This window comes from Gossypium hirsutum, chromosome A05 (genome assembly GCF_007990345.1).
Source record: "Gossypium hirsutum isolate 1008001.06 chromosome A05, Gossypium_hirsutum_v2.1, whole genome shotgun sequence".
Classification (NCBI taxonomy): domain Eukaryota; kingdom Viridiplantae; phylum Streptophyta; class Magnoliopsida; order Malvales; family Malvaceae; genus Gossypium; species Gossypium hirsutum.
The window spans coordinates 17781380-17799972 of NC_053428.1; the positions used below are offsets into that span (position 1 = coordinate 17781380).

The 18593-nt window shown below is 35.1% G+C and overlaps 2 protein-coding genes across 2 annotated transcripts; both read left to right on the top strand.

Moving 5' to 3' along the window:
• Positions 1-6729: 6729 nt before the first annotated feature.
• On the top strand, positions 6730-8071 carry LOC107937569 (phosphoprotein ECPP44). Its single transcript, XM_016870467.2, has 2 exons — positions 6730-7351; positions 7442-8071. Exons 1-2 carry the CDS (start codon positions 7094-7096, stop codon positions 7817-7819), a joined length of 636 nt encoding a protein of 211 aa, XP_016725956.1. The 5' UTR covers positions 6730-7093; the 3' UTR covers positions 7820-8071.
• Positions 8072-9379: 1308 nt separating this feature from the next.
• LOC107937562 (neutral ceramidase 2) lies at positions 9380-18112 on the top strand. The gene is made up of 10 exons (XM_016870462.1): positions 9380-9506; positions 9743-10004; positions 10085-10293; positions 15742-16047; positions 16175-16430; positions 16512-16770; positions 16868-16993; positions 17082-17145; positions 17272-17441; positions 17552-18112. The coding sequence occupies exons 1-10, from the start codon at positions 9380-9382 to the stop codon at positions 18110-18112; spliced, it is 2340 nt and encodes a 779-aa protein (XP_016725951.1).
• The last annotated feature ends 481 nt before the right edge of the window (positions 18113-18593 follow it).

An 18593-nucleotide genomic window follows, 5' to 3' on the forward strand; every position in this document is an offset into this window, starting at 1 on the left:
ACAGGTTGAGGAATCGGGGGAGGTGGGGGAGGTTGTGCATTCGGGTTCGTACTAACGAACTCAGTATACCAAGCATTCATCATTTGGAGAAAGGCTTCCCGAGCCCCTTCTCCTCCTCCTTGACCAACAGTAGGAGGTGGATTTTCAGTTGGCACCGCCCCTTCAGTCGGAGCTGGTGCATTACTCTCTACATCATCAGCCACAGTTGGATCGAGATCCATTTACTATAAAAAAAATCATTTAAAAGGTTAGAAGTCGTCACACTATCACAATATATATATATGGAATGTATAGCAAAACCCATACATACAACACATTAGTCCGAGAACCGACTAAACCTACTCTGATACCACCAAATGTAACGCCCCCACGCCCGAGACCGTCGCCGGAGTCGAGCACGAGGCATTACTAAACTTATTTGAGCACTTAAACAAATTCGGACAAGCTGTCCAACTGCGTCACAGTTACTTAAAAATTCATATCTCGAGTTCCGAAACTCGAAATCCAATTCTGAAAATTTTTCCTTAAACTAGACTCATATATCTATCTACTAATTTTTTTTCTAGAATTTTTGGTCGGGCCAATTAGTACAGTTTATTAGTTAAAGTCTCCCCTATTTCAGGGTTTGACTGCTCTGACCTCTGTGTATTACAAATCATATATCTCCCTGTACAGAGTCTCAATAACTATGCCATTTGTTTCTCCTGAAACTAGACTCAATAAGGATTCTAATAATATAAAATACACCACCTAATTATTTTGGTACAATTTTTGGTGAATTTCTAAAGTCAGAACAGGGGATCCAGAAATCACTCTGGCCCTGTTTCACAAAAATTCAAATATCTCATAAAATATAATTCATATACCTGTTTTGTTCAATTCATATGAAAATAGACTCATTAAGATTATATTTCATAACTTACTCATCATTTAATTCCGTTTCTACCATTTTTAGTGATTTTTCAAATTTACATCACTGCTGCTGTCAGATTCTGTTTTATGGCAGATTTCACTTTACTAAGGATTTTCATGGACTAAATAGCATTTTAAACATACATAACATCAAATATGACTTAGATTGGCCATTCCAATGGCTAATCATTTACAAACCCTTTTCTTTCCAAACCATAGCCATATCATAAGATCATTTACACAAAGTGAGTATTTTGCCATACATGCCACATTCAAAACACACAAGCCATTTTACCAATTTAGGCCTTCGGATAGTGTGAACGAGTCTTCGACCTATCCCAATTCTCAAGCCGGCTTGTTAAAACTACAATGAACGAACAGGAGGGAGTAAGCATAAATGCTTAGTAAGTTCATATGCAAACAACAAGTAACATAACCATACAATTATACCAAACAACGTTAGCATGGTATCACCAAAACATATATCACATTTTTAAACATCATTCATCATCTTACCACCTTATCGTTATTGTATCTATTTTCAACCCGAGGGTTAAGTACATACCTATCCAAAGTGTCCATTTCACAACACTTACCAAAACGTCACTTGCATCTTAAGTATTCTTCCATTTCACTAGAAATTTTACCCATTGAACACATTGGAATATAATTCGGATACATGGATAATTTGACATAAGTGCCACATTTGTAGCCAAGCTATCCTGTAACCCGCCCATAAGTGAACTCGGACTCAACTCAACGAGCTCAAGCGTTTGCATCCATAAGTGAACTCGGACTCAACTCAACGAGTTCGGATGCCTAGTTACATCTCACGAACTCGGACTCAACTCAACGAGTTCGGACATTCCACATCCATAAGTGAACTCGGACTCAACTCAACGAGTTTAGATGCTCAACCATCCTAGTGACATGTCACTTGTATCCTAATCTATTCCTAAGGTTCAAACGGGATTTTCCTCGAACACGTCTCCTTGCCATCTTCCGTAAAATACCAAAACCAATACTCGGTGGCACTTTATATTTAACAAATAATACACTTAATTTGCTTTTTATTCGAAAATAACCACAAAGCATATATTTCATGATAAGAATCAGCATATCCTATATTTAACATCAATAACTTAAAAATAACAATTATGCTACATTATTTACACATGAACTTACCTCGGTACAAAATTTTTAACAATCGAGCCTATTCCTCGTAAACTTTATTTTTCCCCCGATCACGACTTGAATCTCGTTTCTCTTGATCTATAATACCAAATTAATCTTATTTAATACATACATTCATTAAAACAGTCCTTAATACGAACTTTGGAAAAATTACCATTTTACCCCTAAACTTTTGCATAATTACACTTTTACCCCTAGGCTCGGGAATTAAACTTCATCCCTTATTATTATGTTTTATGACATGCTGATCATTTTTCCCTTCTATGGCAACATCAAATTCTCACTCTAACATGTATTTATGACTACTAAATATTTTTTTTACCGATTAAGCCTTTTTACTCGTTTTCACTCAAAACCGAGTAGCACAAGTTGTCTAACAAAATTTAAAACCTCATATTCTGTCATAAAACACCAAAATACACAAATTTCACCTATGGGTATTTTTCCAAATATGAACCATAGGTTGAATTATTGTTAACATAAGCTAAATCGAGCTACCGGGATTTCAAAAACATAAAAATCATTAAAAACGGGGCTTGAAATCACTTACTATGAAGTTTGAAAGTTGAAGAAACCCCAGCTATGGAGGAGAGCAAAAATCGGCAGAACAATATGGAGAAGATGATCATTTTGGGTTATTTTTCCTATTTTTATTTCATTTAATATCCAAATGACTAAAATGCCCTTACTACTAAACTTTCCAAAAATTCCTTCCATGTCCTAATTTTGTCCATGAACTTAAAATTGGTCAAATTCCATTTAAGACCTCCTAATTAATATTTCAAAGCAATTTCATACTAAAAACTTCTAGAATGCAAGTTTTGCAACTTATTCGATTTAGTCCCTAATCTCAACTTAAGCACTTTATGCATAGAATTTCATCACGAAATTTTCACACAATCATGCAATCATATCATAAACCTCAAAATAATTTTAAAATAATTATTTTTATCTTGGATTTGTGGTCACGAAACCACTATTCCGATTAGGCCTTAATTCGGGATATTACACCACCTTAGGGAGATATTTTGGAGCTGGGATGATCTTAAGCTACTGATTTGAGTGAACATGGACTTATAAATCAATATGCAGTTGCCTATAAATACATTGGCACCCTCATCCCCATTTGTAAAAGTGACTTTGAGAGTGTAGCATATTTAGGGCTCATTTTAATGGATGTTAACTTTTAGTGTGGTGCATTTAGCTTTATTTTTTTTTGTCTCATGCTGCAGAATTGTTAATTTATTTAATCTCATTGCTACCGTTATTTTTATACTAACCACAAGTAAACGTACCAATCATCCAAAAGGGTCTTTAGGTATACTTGAGTAAAAGTATTTAGTGTGTTCACTGTAAAATTCTCTTATACATCAATTTAAAAATTATAAAAATGACATTAATGACATTTTACATTTAAAATAAATTATATTATTTGAAATTATTTTAGTTTTTTTTATTTTAAAAAATTCAACAAAGAAATTACATATAAAAGGATTTGAACTCATATCATTTATGATTTGATTAAACCTTAATTTTACTACTCAATCAATATTTTATTTTAATATTTTTTACACAATTTATTTTATTTTATACCTACTTTAATACATTCATCAATTGTATATATTTATACTATTGTTTAAGTCTTCGACTAAATTGATGTTATAAGTCAATCAAGTACCAACTCAGTAAGGAAAATTATAAAAATATTATTCCGTAATTAAAATAAGTTATACTATTCGATGAAAATTAATCTTTTTATTTTTTTAAATAAATAAATAATTTACATTTGACCCATGACAGTTTTTAATGGCAGCTCAATTAAAACTTCATTTTGAAATATTTTGTACATTTTAATTTTACTACCTTTAATAATTGTATTTATTTAATGATTTTAATATGATGTATTTATATGTTTAGATTTCATTTCACTAACAATTTAACCTAATTTTTTTTTAATGTTGTACATATTGCATGTGTTATTATTAACTAGTTTTAAACACTACGTTCCATGATTTATTGTATGTTGTTTTTAAACAAATCCCTATGTTCTAAATATGTAGTTTCCACACGCATATGCTTGTAATAGAATTTTTAGTATTGATAAATCTGTTAATTGAACTAGAGATACAAGTTAACTCGACACCAACTAAAGATTAATGACAACATCAAGATAAATACTTATAATGCATTTAATATTATTAATACGATATGTTTACGTGTTTAAATTTCATTTGTTCACAACTTAATCTAATTTTTAATTTTAATATGATATATATTTAATGTGTTATTGTTTTATTATTTATTATATATTATTCTTAAATACATAATTTATATATATATAGTGATAGAATATGTAGTAAAAATATATGTTATTACCTAAATGTATTCTAAATATCTCATTTTTGACGATGGTTTTACTCGCATCCTATTAATTCACGGCCTATCGTTTATCTCGTCCTAGTAATTTTGCTCGAAAAACAAATTTAGAATCAGGGGCTGAGGGAATGGATAAGTAGTTTTTTGCTAATTATTGTGTTTAATATTTTTTTTATATTTTTTATATCCTTTTATATTATATCAGTTCACATGAAATGTGTTTTGTACGTGATTTTATGTATTTATTTTTTTAAAATTTATTGGATAATGTATTTTTATATTTTTTTAAAAATATACTTTTAATTACGGTGTTTTTTGATAAACTGAAAATTTTAGTGTTGAAAAAATAAATATTAAAAATTTAGTTGTTATAAAATTTATTTAATATATTACTTAAAATTAATTACTAAAGATAATTAAATTGTTTAAAAAATATAGAGTATAAAATTTAGAAAAATCTATTCTACATTTTATCCTTACCTTTTAACTTTTCACCTTATTTATTTTCAAAAAAAAAACTTTTCACCTTATTTAAAAAAAAATCAAAATTTAAACCTAAAATTTTTATAGAATAATCTAATATTAAAATAAATAAATTAAAATTTAATTAATTAAAAATATTATCGACTAAATAATAAATTCCTCTTACTACTTATTATTTTCTACATTTTTTTTTTGTAAAAAAAGTCTATCTATTGTTTTAATTTTAGATTATTAAATCTGTGTAAAAAATTTGAATTGATCTAAGTTATAATAAAAGTCCACTATTTTGAAAAAAAAAATTGAGAGAATAAAATAAATTTTTAAAAATAATGAAAATAAAAAAATTGGAAATTAATCAATAGCAAAATAACTTGACATTCAAATATGAGTTAAAATTTCATCTACAAAGAATCATTACTTTAATATTATATTACTTTTGACATAATATTTCACAACACAATGGTAAACAATATTTACAGTTATGTAAATATTATTAAAATAAAATAAAAATAAAATTATGAAATATAAAATAATAATAACTAAATATCTTAAATAATAATGAAAATCATATATATTTTTGGCATTGGAAACAAAACTTATTAAACAATGCTAAAAAGTGATTTTTTCCCTATAAATCTTTATATGTATTTGAATGAAAATGCCGTATATTTATAGTGCTAAATATTAATTTTAATTGGTATATAATTGTAATACTAATTAAGTGATAATTAATTTAAAATGATAAGTATAATTTAATATAGATGAAAATTCGAATTAAGTGATAATAACTATTACACTGATAATAAAAATATTATAAACAAATAAATATATACATTTTAGCTTAAATTATCAATGTATTGATATTATCTTTATATATATATAATATTATTTTCACACATTTAATTTTTATTAACTATAAAAATATTGATTTTAATATTATTAATTATTAACATTTAAAATAAAATCATATTTATATATGAAAATTATATTTATTTAATTAAAAACTTAAATTTTTACTAATTTTAATTTATTCAATTATGTTATACGAGTTTATAGATTTTATTCAGTTACAAAATGTAATCTTTGATAAATATAGATTTTAAAGTATAAAAAAGTATATTTTATATTTTAAATATTTCAATTTATTTTAAATAATAAATAATTATTTTACACTCTTTTATATAAAAAAAAATCTATCTTGGACTATCGAAAAATATTAATCCAACTCTGTCAAGTATTTTATATTCGGATAAGTAGCAAAAAAGAATTTATAAACAATACATAGCCTGTGTATATTTAATATTTTAATTGGGGTACCTTTCAGAAAAAAAATAAAATTTATGTGGGTTATAGTATCACAAACCGCCCACCTGTCAAAGTCACATAGGCTCCACCTCAAGTAACGTACCCCCAGGAATGTAACGGAGTTAAAAAAGTGAGATTAACGTACAACGAAGCCAACCCCACCATTCATTCCATGGGCCCTCCACAACCTAACATCGCAGATCTGAAAGTCTCCTTCTTCATCAAGCCACGACACGTGGCCGCACATCTTCTCTTACCTGGGCCCCTACACCGACCTTCTCAGGCCGAGACACCACCACACCCACGTTCTCCTTCCACGTGTCATTGATTCGAATGGTCGCATGGTCGCACGACTTGTAGTACAGAGTGTCATATTTTTTTCCTTTTCGGCCTTTTGACTGTTAATTTCCACCAGCGCTAGCTTATAAAGCACGACTACACTCGCTTGACACATGTGCTCAAACCAATAAAAAAGCGAGTAGACAAACAATCAATTTCGTTGGAGAGAGTTTTGTTTAGATTTCTTTTTCCTTTTATTATTGCGGACGTCGGTTACAGAAATGGCGCTCGTTTTGCTTGCCCGTTACCTTCCGTTATTGTTATTATTTTTAAAATTGCTCCTTTTCTTAATCGTGTCAGAACCGCGTTACGGGTGATGATGCTTTTGGACGCTATAAAATCCCAGCTTCTTGCATCTCAAAATCCATCAATCGGTATTCAGTAGCCAACTGTGAATAAGTGAATTGATATCCAAGCGTTCCATTCCATTTCCGTATAGTTCGAAAACACTTAAGTACCTTCGATCATATTTTAGTGTCAAAAAATGGCCGAGGAGCATACCAGCAAGGCCCCTGAGTTGGAGAGCAACGTTAGCGGTGAAGGAGCAGTGGAGAGCAAGGAGCGAGGGTTGTTCGATTTCATGGGGAAGAAAGAAGAGGAGAAGCCTCAAGAGGAGGTGATCGTAACCGAGTTTGAAAAGGTTAATATCGAAGAGACAAAGGCAGAGGAAGAAGGTGAGGAGAAGAAGAAGCATGGTCTCCTGGAGAAGCTTCACCGATCAGATAGCAGCAGCTCCAGCTCTGTAAGTACACTAATTCACCTGTTGTTAAATTAATGGGTCTTGGTTGTACTATAATTATACTAACATGAAATCTGTTGCCTGAACGTGCAGTCAAGCGACGAGGAAGAAGGTGAAGGAGAAGAGAAGAAGAAGAAGAAAAAGAAGGAGAAGAAGGGACTGGAAGAAAAGATTGAAGAGAAATTAGAAGGGGAAAAGAAAGAAGAGGACACCTCAGTTCCAGTAGAGAAGTGCGATGAGCCAGTAGTCCAGCCAGAGACGCCAGAGAAGAAAGGTTTCCTCGAGAAGATCAAGGAGAAACTCCCTGGACAACACAAGAAAGCTGAAGAGGCCAGTAGCCCGGCTCCAGCCCCAGCAGCTGAGCCCCATCACGAAGAGGAGTCAAAGGAAAAGAAGGGAATTTTGGAGAAAATCAAGGAGAAGCTTCCTGGTTACCACTCCAAATCAGATGAAGAAAAAGAAAAGGCTTGAGATTCAAGTTCACATAAAAATACTGATGGGATTGTGTGTTTCTTAAATTGTTCAAAAATTATCTGCTTTTGTTTTTGAGGTTGTATTTGTTGTATATTTCATATTTAAGTTTCTTCTTTTCCCAGCATTTTTAGTACAAATCATAAGGAAAAAAAAAGTTTGCTTTCGGTATGTAAGAAATGACATGTTTCCATTCTGTCTTTTTGTGATTCGAACAGTATTTAATGAATCAATTTCTTGCTTTCTTGTTTATTATTTGGAGTGCCACTTGTATTTGCTACCTTTTCTAAATGAATTATGGTCAGTAATGAAGTTGGATAAACTTGAGTGCCACTTGTATTTGCTACCTTTTCTAAATGAATTATGGTCAGTAATGAAGTTGGATAAACTTCAGCAGCATCACATCTGCCTTATATATATGAACTCTATACTTTTAATTATTCAAGTTTTGGTCACTACTTCCATCATTTTTATCCTTCCCGATTAACTTGATGACAATATTATTATATTACATTTTTAATAAAACAAAAGTATTGAATCCATCAATGAAATATTTAATTTTAAAATTCAAATCATAGTATTAATAACAAACTTTAATATTAAATTTTAAAAAATAAAAAAATCCGAAGGAGCTAAAAATGTTTGAAGGTACGCGATTTACATTTGAGTGCAAATAATTAAAGGAAAAAATTGATGAAAGAAGTTGTTTCCACCGAGGAGGAAGGAGTAAAGGTGGCAAGGCCCATGATCACCGAAAAGTGGTTGCATTATCTCTCGCCTTTCGGTTGAAATGTCAGCTGCTAGGAATTGCTATTTACCAATCACTAATCTTTTTTATGCGTGAAACGTATCAATCAAGACCCATCGACCATTCTCGTAGTATCTTTTTCCTTAACTGCGTTGATTTCGTGAGCACAATGTCATTCTTTTCTTTGGATTGTTTTCATTCGAAAATATATATCTTTTCATGTCAGAATTCAAAAACTTCCTGCACATACCAAGACACTATATGAATCTCATAAAAGCATAGCCACAAAAGTCAAAGTCACATGTGATGTACAAACAATTTTACGCAATGAGTGATGCTTTTTGATCTTAGATGGAGCTGTTCTTTTATCATCATTTTCTCTTCTTTTCTTTTTTTTTTTAAATATTTTTCCACGTCTAATAGAAGTTCAAGACCTCTATTATATGTTCCTAATGGCTAATTTGACAATAAAAATCTTGTTTTCTTATATCTCTCCATCACTCCAATTACAAGGTCACCAAATTAAGAAAAAAAAAACTAGTATAAATTTTTATTTTGTGAAAAAAAAAAACAGATTGAACCTTTCTAATCCTTGATAAAACAGATTAACCTTGGACCTTTTCAATTTTTTATGATGAGATTGTAGACTTTTCCAGGGAAGTTGATTACCCAAGGCTGAATTATATAATTTATCACTCGTGTCCCAAAATTAGCCCCTTTTTGCCTATGCAAATGGGTATATGTATAAATTTTTGAAAACAAGCCCTTTGAGAAAGATTTTGAATGAATATACTGAATGCACTTTGAGAAATATGTCTGCGGGGGTCCAAAAAAAGATCAACGCTGCCGCAGAAGCAGCATATAATACGTTGAAAATAGACAAAGCCCACGCTTTGTCAATCTCCTTCATGCCGAACAACCCAAGAAATGATGCTTCTTGTGCTCGATTTTCAAACTAATCTAGAAATGTATAGAGAAAACGAGATGATCACGACCCTCCTTTTATTATTCCATGAGCCGAATATGTTTCACTAAATACTAGGAAACATTATCGTATGTGTGTAAATATATATATATATATAGCCTCATGCTTGATGGATTATCTAGTGAGGAACACACTGACAAAATGCATAAACACCAGCATTTGTTACCGATTTTTGTTTCTCTTTGTGCAGCTTTTGCCTTGATAGATGAAGTTGATGGCGAGTATTTGATTGGAGTCGGGAGCTACGATATGACGGGTCCTGCCGCTGGGGTTAACATGATGGGCTATGCTAACATAGATCAGAATACGGCCAGAATCCATTTCCGACTACGAGCAAGAACTTTCATTGTTGCTGAAAGTTCTCAAGGTGCAAGGTTTGCTTTTGTTAATCTTGATGCAGGCATGGCATCGCAGCTTGTCACTATAAAAGTGCTTCAGAGACTCAAAACAAGGTAATAAACCAAAGCCATGCAAGATAAGATTAACATATACGATCCACACCGTTTTCGATGTGAAATGTTTGCTTTTGAAGGTTAGGAGATTTGTATACACAAGAAAATTTGGCGATCAGTGGCACGCATACACATGCTGGGCCTGCTGGTTACTTGCAGTGCGTGGTTTACTCTGTTACTTCACTAGGGTTTATCAACCAAACGTTCGATGCGATTGTCACGGCGATCGAGCAAAGCATTATTCAGGCTCACAACAACCTAAAACCTGGCTCAATCTTCCTGAACACCGGTAAGCGTTTTTCTACTTCAAATGGTTGATTTTCTTTTCCATGAAGGTATATGTGTTAACATTAATGGAAGATAATTAATAATGGTTGCCATTAACATTAATGGGAGACAATCAATAATGACAACCACCAACTTTGGAAAAGTGGCAAGGGATAATTTTTTTTTTGGTCCTTGAGATAATGGGCTATTTATTGTTTGGTCCTTGAACCTCAACTATAAATAGGCCTTCTCATTTCTCATTTCAATTCATCCCAACCAATCTTTCTCTCTTAGTTTTCTCTCTTCTCCCATTTGAGAATTCTTAAGGAATTCTATTTGTTTGTAATATTTTGGAGATAGTAAAGTTATCATCTGGTGTTAGTGCCCGAGGACGTAGGTATAATTTACCGAACCTCGTTAAAACTCTTATGTTCTTTTTGTCCTATTTTTCTTTCAATATTTGAGGGTATAATAGTAGTATTTAATTGTGCTATTAAATTACTATAGAAGGGATATTCTGACTAAGGAAAGACTTGGTATTTAAGAGATCCATGTGATCCACTTCTCTTCCCTGGGAATTGAACTTTGTGTGATTTTTTAGTACAATAATTTACACGCTCCCGACCCTATTGGAACAACAAGTGGTATCAAGAGCCGAAGGTTAATCGTAGTATGCTCTGTGGTTGCAGTTTGAACTGATCTTCCACATCAGAAAAGATTTCCTTAGGTATATTGAAAGATTATGGAGAAAACGGTCGGTGTAGGAGCTTCAACATCGTCCATGTAGACAAGACCGACAATTGCAAATGCAAGACTGGCCGTGGAGATCTTTGATGGTACGGGCCATTTTGGTATGTGGCAAAGTGAGGTTCTAGATGCCCTTTTTCAGCAGGGTCTAGACATTGCCATTGATGAAGAGAAACCAGATGATGTGCAGGAGAAAGATTGGAAGGCGATCAATCGGTTGGCATGTGGCACAATTCGATCATGCCTTTCTCGAGAGCAGAGGTATGCTTTTTCAAAGGAGGCTTCTGCAAATAAGTTGTGGGTGGCACTTGAAGAAAAATTTTTGAAGAAAAACAGTCAAAATAAGCTCCACTTGAAGAAAAGACTGTTTCGCTTCACATACGTCCCAAGTACCACAATGAATGATCACATCACCAAATATAATCAGTTAGTCACTGATTTGCTGAATATGGATGAGACATTCAAAGATGAAGATTTGGCTTTGATGCTGTTGGGGTCACTTCCTGAGGAGTTTGAGTTCCTAGAAACTACTCTACTTCATGGCAGGAGTGATATATCTCTGAGCGAAGTCTGTGCGGCCTTATACAGTTATGAACAGAGAAAGAAGGACAAACAGAAAAACTCAATCAGAGATACAGAAGCTTTAGTAGTCCGAGGTCGTTCATACACTCGGAAGAAAACTCAAAAGGGGAGATCAAAGTCAAAGTCTAGACTCGGGAAAGATGAATGTGCTTTTTGTCATGAGAAAGGCCACTGGAAGAAAAATTGTCCAAAGCTGAAGAATAAGGGAAAAGCTGCTGTAGATGCTTGTGTTGCAAAGCATGATACTAGTGACTCTGAACTATCACTGGTTGCATCATCATCGTCGTTCCATTCAGATGAGTGGATATTGGATTCGGGTTGCACCTATCATATGTCCCCTAACCGGGAGTGGTTCTCTGATTTAGTAGAACTAAATGGAGGAGTTGTTTATATGGGCAATGACAATGCCTGTAAAACTGTTGGGATAAGTTCAATCCAATTAAAGAATAAAGATGGATCAACCAGAGTTCTGACTGATGTTCGGTACGTGCCCAGTTTGAAGAAAAATCTCATCTCATTGGGAGCCCTGGAATCCAATGGTTCAGTTGTTACTATGAGAGATGGGGTTTTGAAAGTGACATCTGGCGCACTTGTGATATTGAAGGGCATCAGGAAAAATAACTTGTATTACTACCAAGGTAGTACAGTTATTGGAGCAGTCACTGCAGCTTCCGGCAACAAAGAATTGGACTCAATACAGTTGTGGCATATGAAGTTGGACATACCAGCGAAAAATCCTTGCAAATTCTGGCAAAGCAAGGATTGTTGAAAGGTGCAAAGGCTTGCAAATTAAAATTTTGCGAGCATTGTGTTCTGGGAAAGCAAAAGAGAGTGAAATTCGGTACTGCTATCCATAATACAAAAGGTATTTTGGAATATGTTCACTCAGATGTGTGGGGGCCTTCCAAGACACCTTCATTGGGAGGAAAACACTACTTTGTTACTTTTGTTGATGACTTTTCCAGAAGAGTTTGGGTGTATACCATGAGAACTAAGGATGAAGTGCTTAGAGTTTTTCTTAAATAGAAAACTATGATCGAAAACCAGACTGGCAAGAAAATCAAGCGGCTTAGGACGGACAATGGAGGGGAATATAAAAGTGATCCGTTCTTCGATGTGTGCCAAGAGTATGGTATTGTTCGACACTTCACAGTTAGGGATACACCACAGCAGAATGGATTAGCAGAGCGTATGAATCGAACATTGCTGGAGAAAGTTCGATGTATGTTGTCCAATGCTGGGTTGGGCAAGCAATTTTGGGCTGAGGCTGTGACATACGCTGGCCATCTTGTTAATCGTTTGCCATCATCTGCATTAGAAAGAAAAACTCCTATGGAGGTATGGTCTGGAAAACCGGCTACAGATTATGATTCCTTACATGTGTTTGGATCCACTGCATATTACCATGTGAAGGAGTCAAAGTTAGATCCGAGGGCAAAGAAAGCTCTCTTTATGGGAATCACTTCTGGAGTGAAGGGATTTTGTCTTTGGTGCTTAAGCACAAAGAAAATGATCTGTAGCAGAGATATTACCTTTGATGAATCTGCCACATTGAAAAAGGTAGCAGATAAAGATATTCAGACGAGCAATACTCCACAGCAGGTGGAGTGTACTCCAAAACAGGTGGAGTTTGAGCAGATGGGGATTTGCCCAGTTAATAAGTCTAATTCTCCAGCCACAATGGAGGAATTAGAGGTTAAAGAGGTTCTGACCCAAGAACCACTAAGTACACCAGAACCAGTTGCAGTTGCAAGGCCACGGAGAGAAATTCGTAAACCTGCTCGATTTACTGAAATGGTGGCCTACGCCCTTCCTGTTGTTGATGATATTTCTATCACTTATCAAGAAGCAATGCAAAGCTTAGAAAGTGATAAATAGAAAAGCGCCATGGATGAAGAAATGCAGTCTCTCCGGAAGAACAATACTTGGGAGTTGGCGCAATTACCGAAAGGTAAAAGGGCAATCGGATGCAAGTGGGTATTCGCAAAGAAAGATGGATCTCCTAGCAAGAAGGATATTCGCTACAAGGCAAGATTGGTAGCTAAAGGCTACGCTCAGAATGAGGAAATTGACTACAATGATGTATTTTCCCCTGTTGTGAAGCATTCCTCCATTAGAATTTTGTTGGCCTTGGTAGCACAGTTGAATTTGGAGCTAGCTCAACTTGATGTTAAGACGGCTTTCTTGCATGGTGAGTTAGAAGAGGAGATCTATATGACTCAGCCCGAAGGATACACAGATGCTGGTGGTAGAAATTGGGTTTGTAAGCTGAACAAATCGCTATATGGATTGAAGCAATCCCCGAGGCAGTGGTACAAACGATTTGATAGCTTTATGAGAAGGCAGAAGTACACAAGAAGCAAATATGACAATTGTGTGTATTTGCAGAAGCTGCATGACGGATCTTTCATTTATCTACTCTTGTATGTTGATGATATGTTAATCGCTTCGAAGAGCCAAAAAGAGATAGATAAGCTGAAGGCTCAGTTGAATCAAGAGTTCGAGATGAAAGATCTAGGTGAGGCCAAGAAGATTCTCGGCATGGAGATAAGTAGAGATAGACAGAGAGGCAAGCTTTGTTTGAATCAGAAGCAATATCTGAAAAAGGTATTACAATGTTTTGGTGTAAATGAAAACACAGAACATGTAAGTACCCCACTTGCTTCTCATTTGAAACTTAGTGCTTAATTATCTCCGAAAACTGAAGAAGAAAGAGAATATATGGCGAAAGTCCCATATGCTAATGCAGTTGGGAGTTTGATGTATGCGATGGTGTGTACGAGGCCTGACATTTCACAAGCTGTTGGAGTTGTGAGCAGGTATATGCATGATCCTGGAAAAGGACATTGGCAAGCTGTGAAATGGATTCTACGGTATCTTCGAAAAACCGTAGATGTTGGTTTAATTTTTGAACAGGATGAAGCACTTGGTCAGTTTGTAGTTGGATATGTTGATTCCGACTTTGCTGGTGATTTAGATAAACGTCGTTCAACTACGGGGTATTTGTTTACTCTTGCGAAAGCCCCAGTGAGTTGGAAGTCTACCTTACAGTCTACAGTAGCTGTGTCTACTATAGAGGCAGAATATATGGCAGTTACAGAAGCTGTTAAGGAGGCTATTTGGCTTAATGGATTGTTGAAAGACTTAGGAGTTGTTCAAAGTCACATAAGTTTATATTGTGACAGTCAGAGCGCTATTCATTTAGCGAAAAATCAAGTCTATCATTCAAGAACCAAGCATATCGACGTAAGATATCACTTTGTGCGGGAAGTCTTTGAAAAAGGAAAAATTCTACTTCAGAAGATTCCGACAGCAGATAATCCCGCAGATATGATGACCAAGGTGGTAACAACAATCAAGTTTAATCATTGTTTGAACTTGATTAACATCCTGAGAATTTGAGCACCTTCAGGTGTATGGCGCTCGAGAGCGCATTTGTAGGCACTACAAAAGATAGCTTTATCGAATTTGGGGAGTTGAAGGAAGTGTGTGAAGATGTGATTATCCTAATCAAATCTTCAAGGTGGAGATTGTTAACATTAATGGAAGATAATGAATAATGGTTGCCATTAACATTAATGGGAGACAATCAATAATGACAACCACCAACTTTGGAAAAGTGGCAAGGGATAATTTTTTTTTGGTTCTTGAGATAATGGGCTATTTATTGTTTGGTCCTTGAACCTCAACTATAAATAGGCCTTCTCATTTCTCATTTCAATTCATCCCAACCAATCTTTCTCTCTTAGTTTTCTCTCTTCTCCCATTTGAGAATTCTTAAGGAATTCTATTTGTTTGTAATATTTTGGAGATAGTAAAGTTATCATCTGGTGTTAGTGCCCGAGGACGTAGGTATAATTTACCGAACCTCGTTAAAACTCTTATGTTCTTTTTGTCCTATTTTTCTTTCAATATTTGAGGGTATAATAGTAGTATTTAATTGTGCTATTAAATTACTATAGAAGGGATATTCTGACTAAGGAAAGACTTGGTATTTAAGAGATCCATGTGATCCACCTCTCTTCCCTGGGAATTGAACTTTGTGTGATTTTTTAGTACAATAATTTACACGCTTCCGACCCTATTGGAACAACAATATGAGCAGCATAACTAGCAAGCATCATGACATTTTTTTCTGTAGGGGATGTGGAAAATGCGGGAATAAATAGGAGCCCAAGTGCGTACCTGTTCAACCCTCCAGAAGAAAGGGCTAGATACACCACCAACGTTGATACAACAATGACCCTGTTGAAGCTTTTGGATAGTGCAAGCAATAGGAGCATAGGTGCATTCTCCTGGTTTGCCACGCATGGAACGTCCATGAGCCGAGAAAACAGGCTCATCAGTAGAGACAACAAGGGCGCCGCTGCCAGGTTTTTGGAAGACTGGTTCACTTTTAGCAACAATTCCCTCTCTACTCGAAACACCAAGTTTTCTACCATTCAAAGTAAGCATATCTCCGATTGCCCTCATTATTTTTGTTTAAATTCAGATAACGATAAAAAAAGAGAACATTCCATGCACTGTGTGATAGACATCGTACTTGCTTTTGACAATATTTTCGTGTGAGAAAGACATCAGCACGCTAAGAAACAAAGCTCAAAAGATTAAGGCCACGGGAGGAAAACCCTGTGGGAAAACAACCAGCCAAGGCTTCAAGGTGAGGAAAAACGATGGGTCCAGCTTTGTGGGGGCTTTCTGCCAATCAAATGTTGGAGATGTGACCCCAAATGTGCTAGGAGCATTTTGCACAGACACGGGCAAGCCTTGTGATTTCAATCACTCATCTTGTAATGGCAATGACCAGCTTTGCGTGGGGCGTGGCCCAGGGTATTTATACCTTATACCACATATTCTTTTAACTTAAATGACTGTTTGCCAAGGTTTTTTTAACTTAAATTTGTGAAACAGATACCCAAATGAAATATTGAGCACAAAGATCATAGGAGAGAGGCAATTCGAAAAGGCCGTGGAGCTATTCAGTTCTGCTACTAATCCTTTGAGTGGAAAAATTGATTACCGCCACGCGTTTATAAATTTCACTAGCATTGAAGTGCAATTGAATGAAAGTACCGTGGTAAAGACTTGTCCAGCAGCTGTTGGCGCGGGTTTTGCTGCTGAAACTACAGATGGGCCCGGAGTGTTCGGTTTTCAACAAGGAGACACCGAGGTTTGCACTTGGCAATTGGCATCCATATCGGACCATGACTTGCAGTCTTGGCTCTGTCGTCCTTGAACCTAAGATTTTGGTATCTCTCTGTGTGCAGATAAACGAGATGTGGAAACGATTAAGGGACTTGTTGAAAGAGCCTAGCCAGTATCAGATAGATTGCCAAAAACCCAAGCCCGTTTTGCTTAGCACTGGCGAAATGTTTGTCCCCTATGCTTGGGCGGTAAGACCATTTTTAAAGAGCTGTAAGCTTGTGGTTCAAATACGAAACCTTTCTTTGTCTTGTCTCACACCACTTCACATTTCTGCAGCCCGCTATACTCCCAATTCAAATTCTGCGGTTGGGGAATTTTGTTATCTTATCTGTGCCTGGAGGTTTGCCTTCTCTTAACTGATCACTTCACCTTCCGGTCTTTGACATTTTTATCCTTACGTGACTAAGGTTTTAGTGCTTACATTAGTCATTTGCCTGAGATAAATGCTCCACTAATTACACTGCAGAGTTCACGACAATGGCTGGTCGGCGGCTGAGGGAAGCAGTTAAAGAGACATTGATAAATAATGGGAATGGAGAATTTGATAACGAGACACATGTTGTAATAGCAGGGCTCACAAACACTTATTCTCAGTATATAGCAACTTTTGAGGAGTACAAGCAGCAGCGATACGAGGTAAGGAAATGGAAGACTACAACAATTCGGATCAAAACAACAAATCTAGTTACCCTGCTGCTTTTTGTTTCAATATCTCATATGGTCCTATATGGAATTTACATATGTAGGCTGCTTCAACACTATATGGTCCTCATACATTATCAGCTTACATCCAAGAGTTTAAGAAACTTGCAAAAGCAATGGCTACAGGAGAACAACTCGGTGGAACCGGCTTGTCACCGCCGGATCTTTCCTCTGTTCAACTCAGCCTCTTACAAGATCCTCTAAGAGACTCACCGCCCCCTGGCAAAAGATTTGGAGACATGCAACAAGATGTTGCTCAACCAAAAGGCGGATCATTCAAGAAGGGAGATAAACCGAGTGCTACGTTTTTCAGCGCTAATCCAAGGTATGACCTGCTGATAGAAGGCACATTTGCAGTAGTAGAGATGCTTCAAGGGGAGAGGTGGGTTCCAGTGTACGACGATGACGATTTTTGCTTGTTTTTCAAGTGGAATGTAACAGTTGATAACGGTAGTTTGTATGGTTTAGCAACCGTTGAATGGGAAGTGCCAGAGGATGCTACTTCCGGGGTTTATCGGCTCAGGCACTTTGGATCGTCTAAGAAAACGAAGGACTATCCAAATGAGTACTTTACAGGCGCATCCAGTGCATTCACGGTGTCATGAACACCTCAGTGTACTCTGCATCTTGTTTAGCACAAAATAAGGCAAAGTTGTCCGCTGACAAAGTTTTCTAGATTTGAAATCCAGACAACTCTGGTTTATTGAAATTGAACATTTTGGATGGAAAAATATTAAATAATTTTACATCCAAGTTGATTTTAGATGTAATTTTTATTAATTATTAAAAATTAGTTTTATTTAATATTTTTATTGTCGTGTCAAAGCCTTTAATGATCAACTAATAATTTTTATTAACAAAATAACCTAATTAATTATTTTTTTATTTACTAAAGACTAAAAAAATACATTTTTTTTAAGGACTTGATTAATATTTTCATTTTGTAGTAAAAGAATTTTTTTAACTTAAGCCATATACAAAAGTATTTAATATAATGCGTCTATTTTGTTGTGGAACAGTATCGAATATCGATGTACCTGACAATTCGGAACAACCAATGCACCAAGCTAGGAAGCTGCATATTAA

Excerpts from the sequence above, each read along its gene's own strand:
- LOC107937569 (XM_016870467.2), top strand. The coding sequence starts at position 7,094 with ATGGCCGAGGAGCATACCAGCAAGGCCCCTGAGTTGGAGAGCAACGTT. Across the intron at positions 7,352-7,441 it reads ATAGCAGCAGCTCCAGCTCT|TCAAGCGACGAGGAAGAAGG; the intron begins GTAAGTACACTA and ends CTGAACGTGCAG.
- LOC107937562 (XM_016870462.1), top strand. The coding sequence starts at position 9,380 with ATGTCTGCGGGGGTCCAAAAAAAGATCAACGCTGCCGCAGAAGCAGCA. Across the intron at positions 10,294-15,741 it reads CTCAATCTTCCTGAACACCG|GGGATGTGGAAAATGCGGGA; the intron begins GTAAGCGTTTTT and ends TTTTTTCTGTAG. Across the intron at positions 17,146-17,271 it reads TATCTTATCTGTGCCTGGAG|AGTTCACGACAATGGCTGGT; the intron begins GTTTGCCTTCTC and ends ATTACACTGCAG.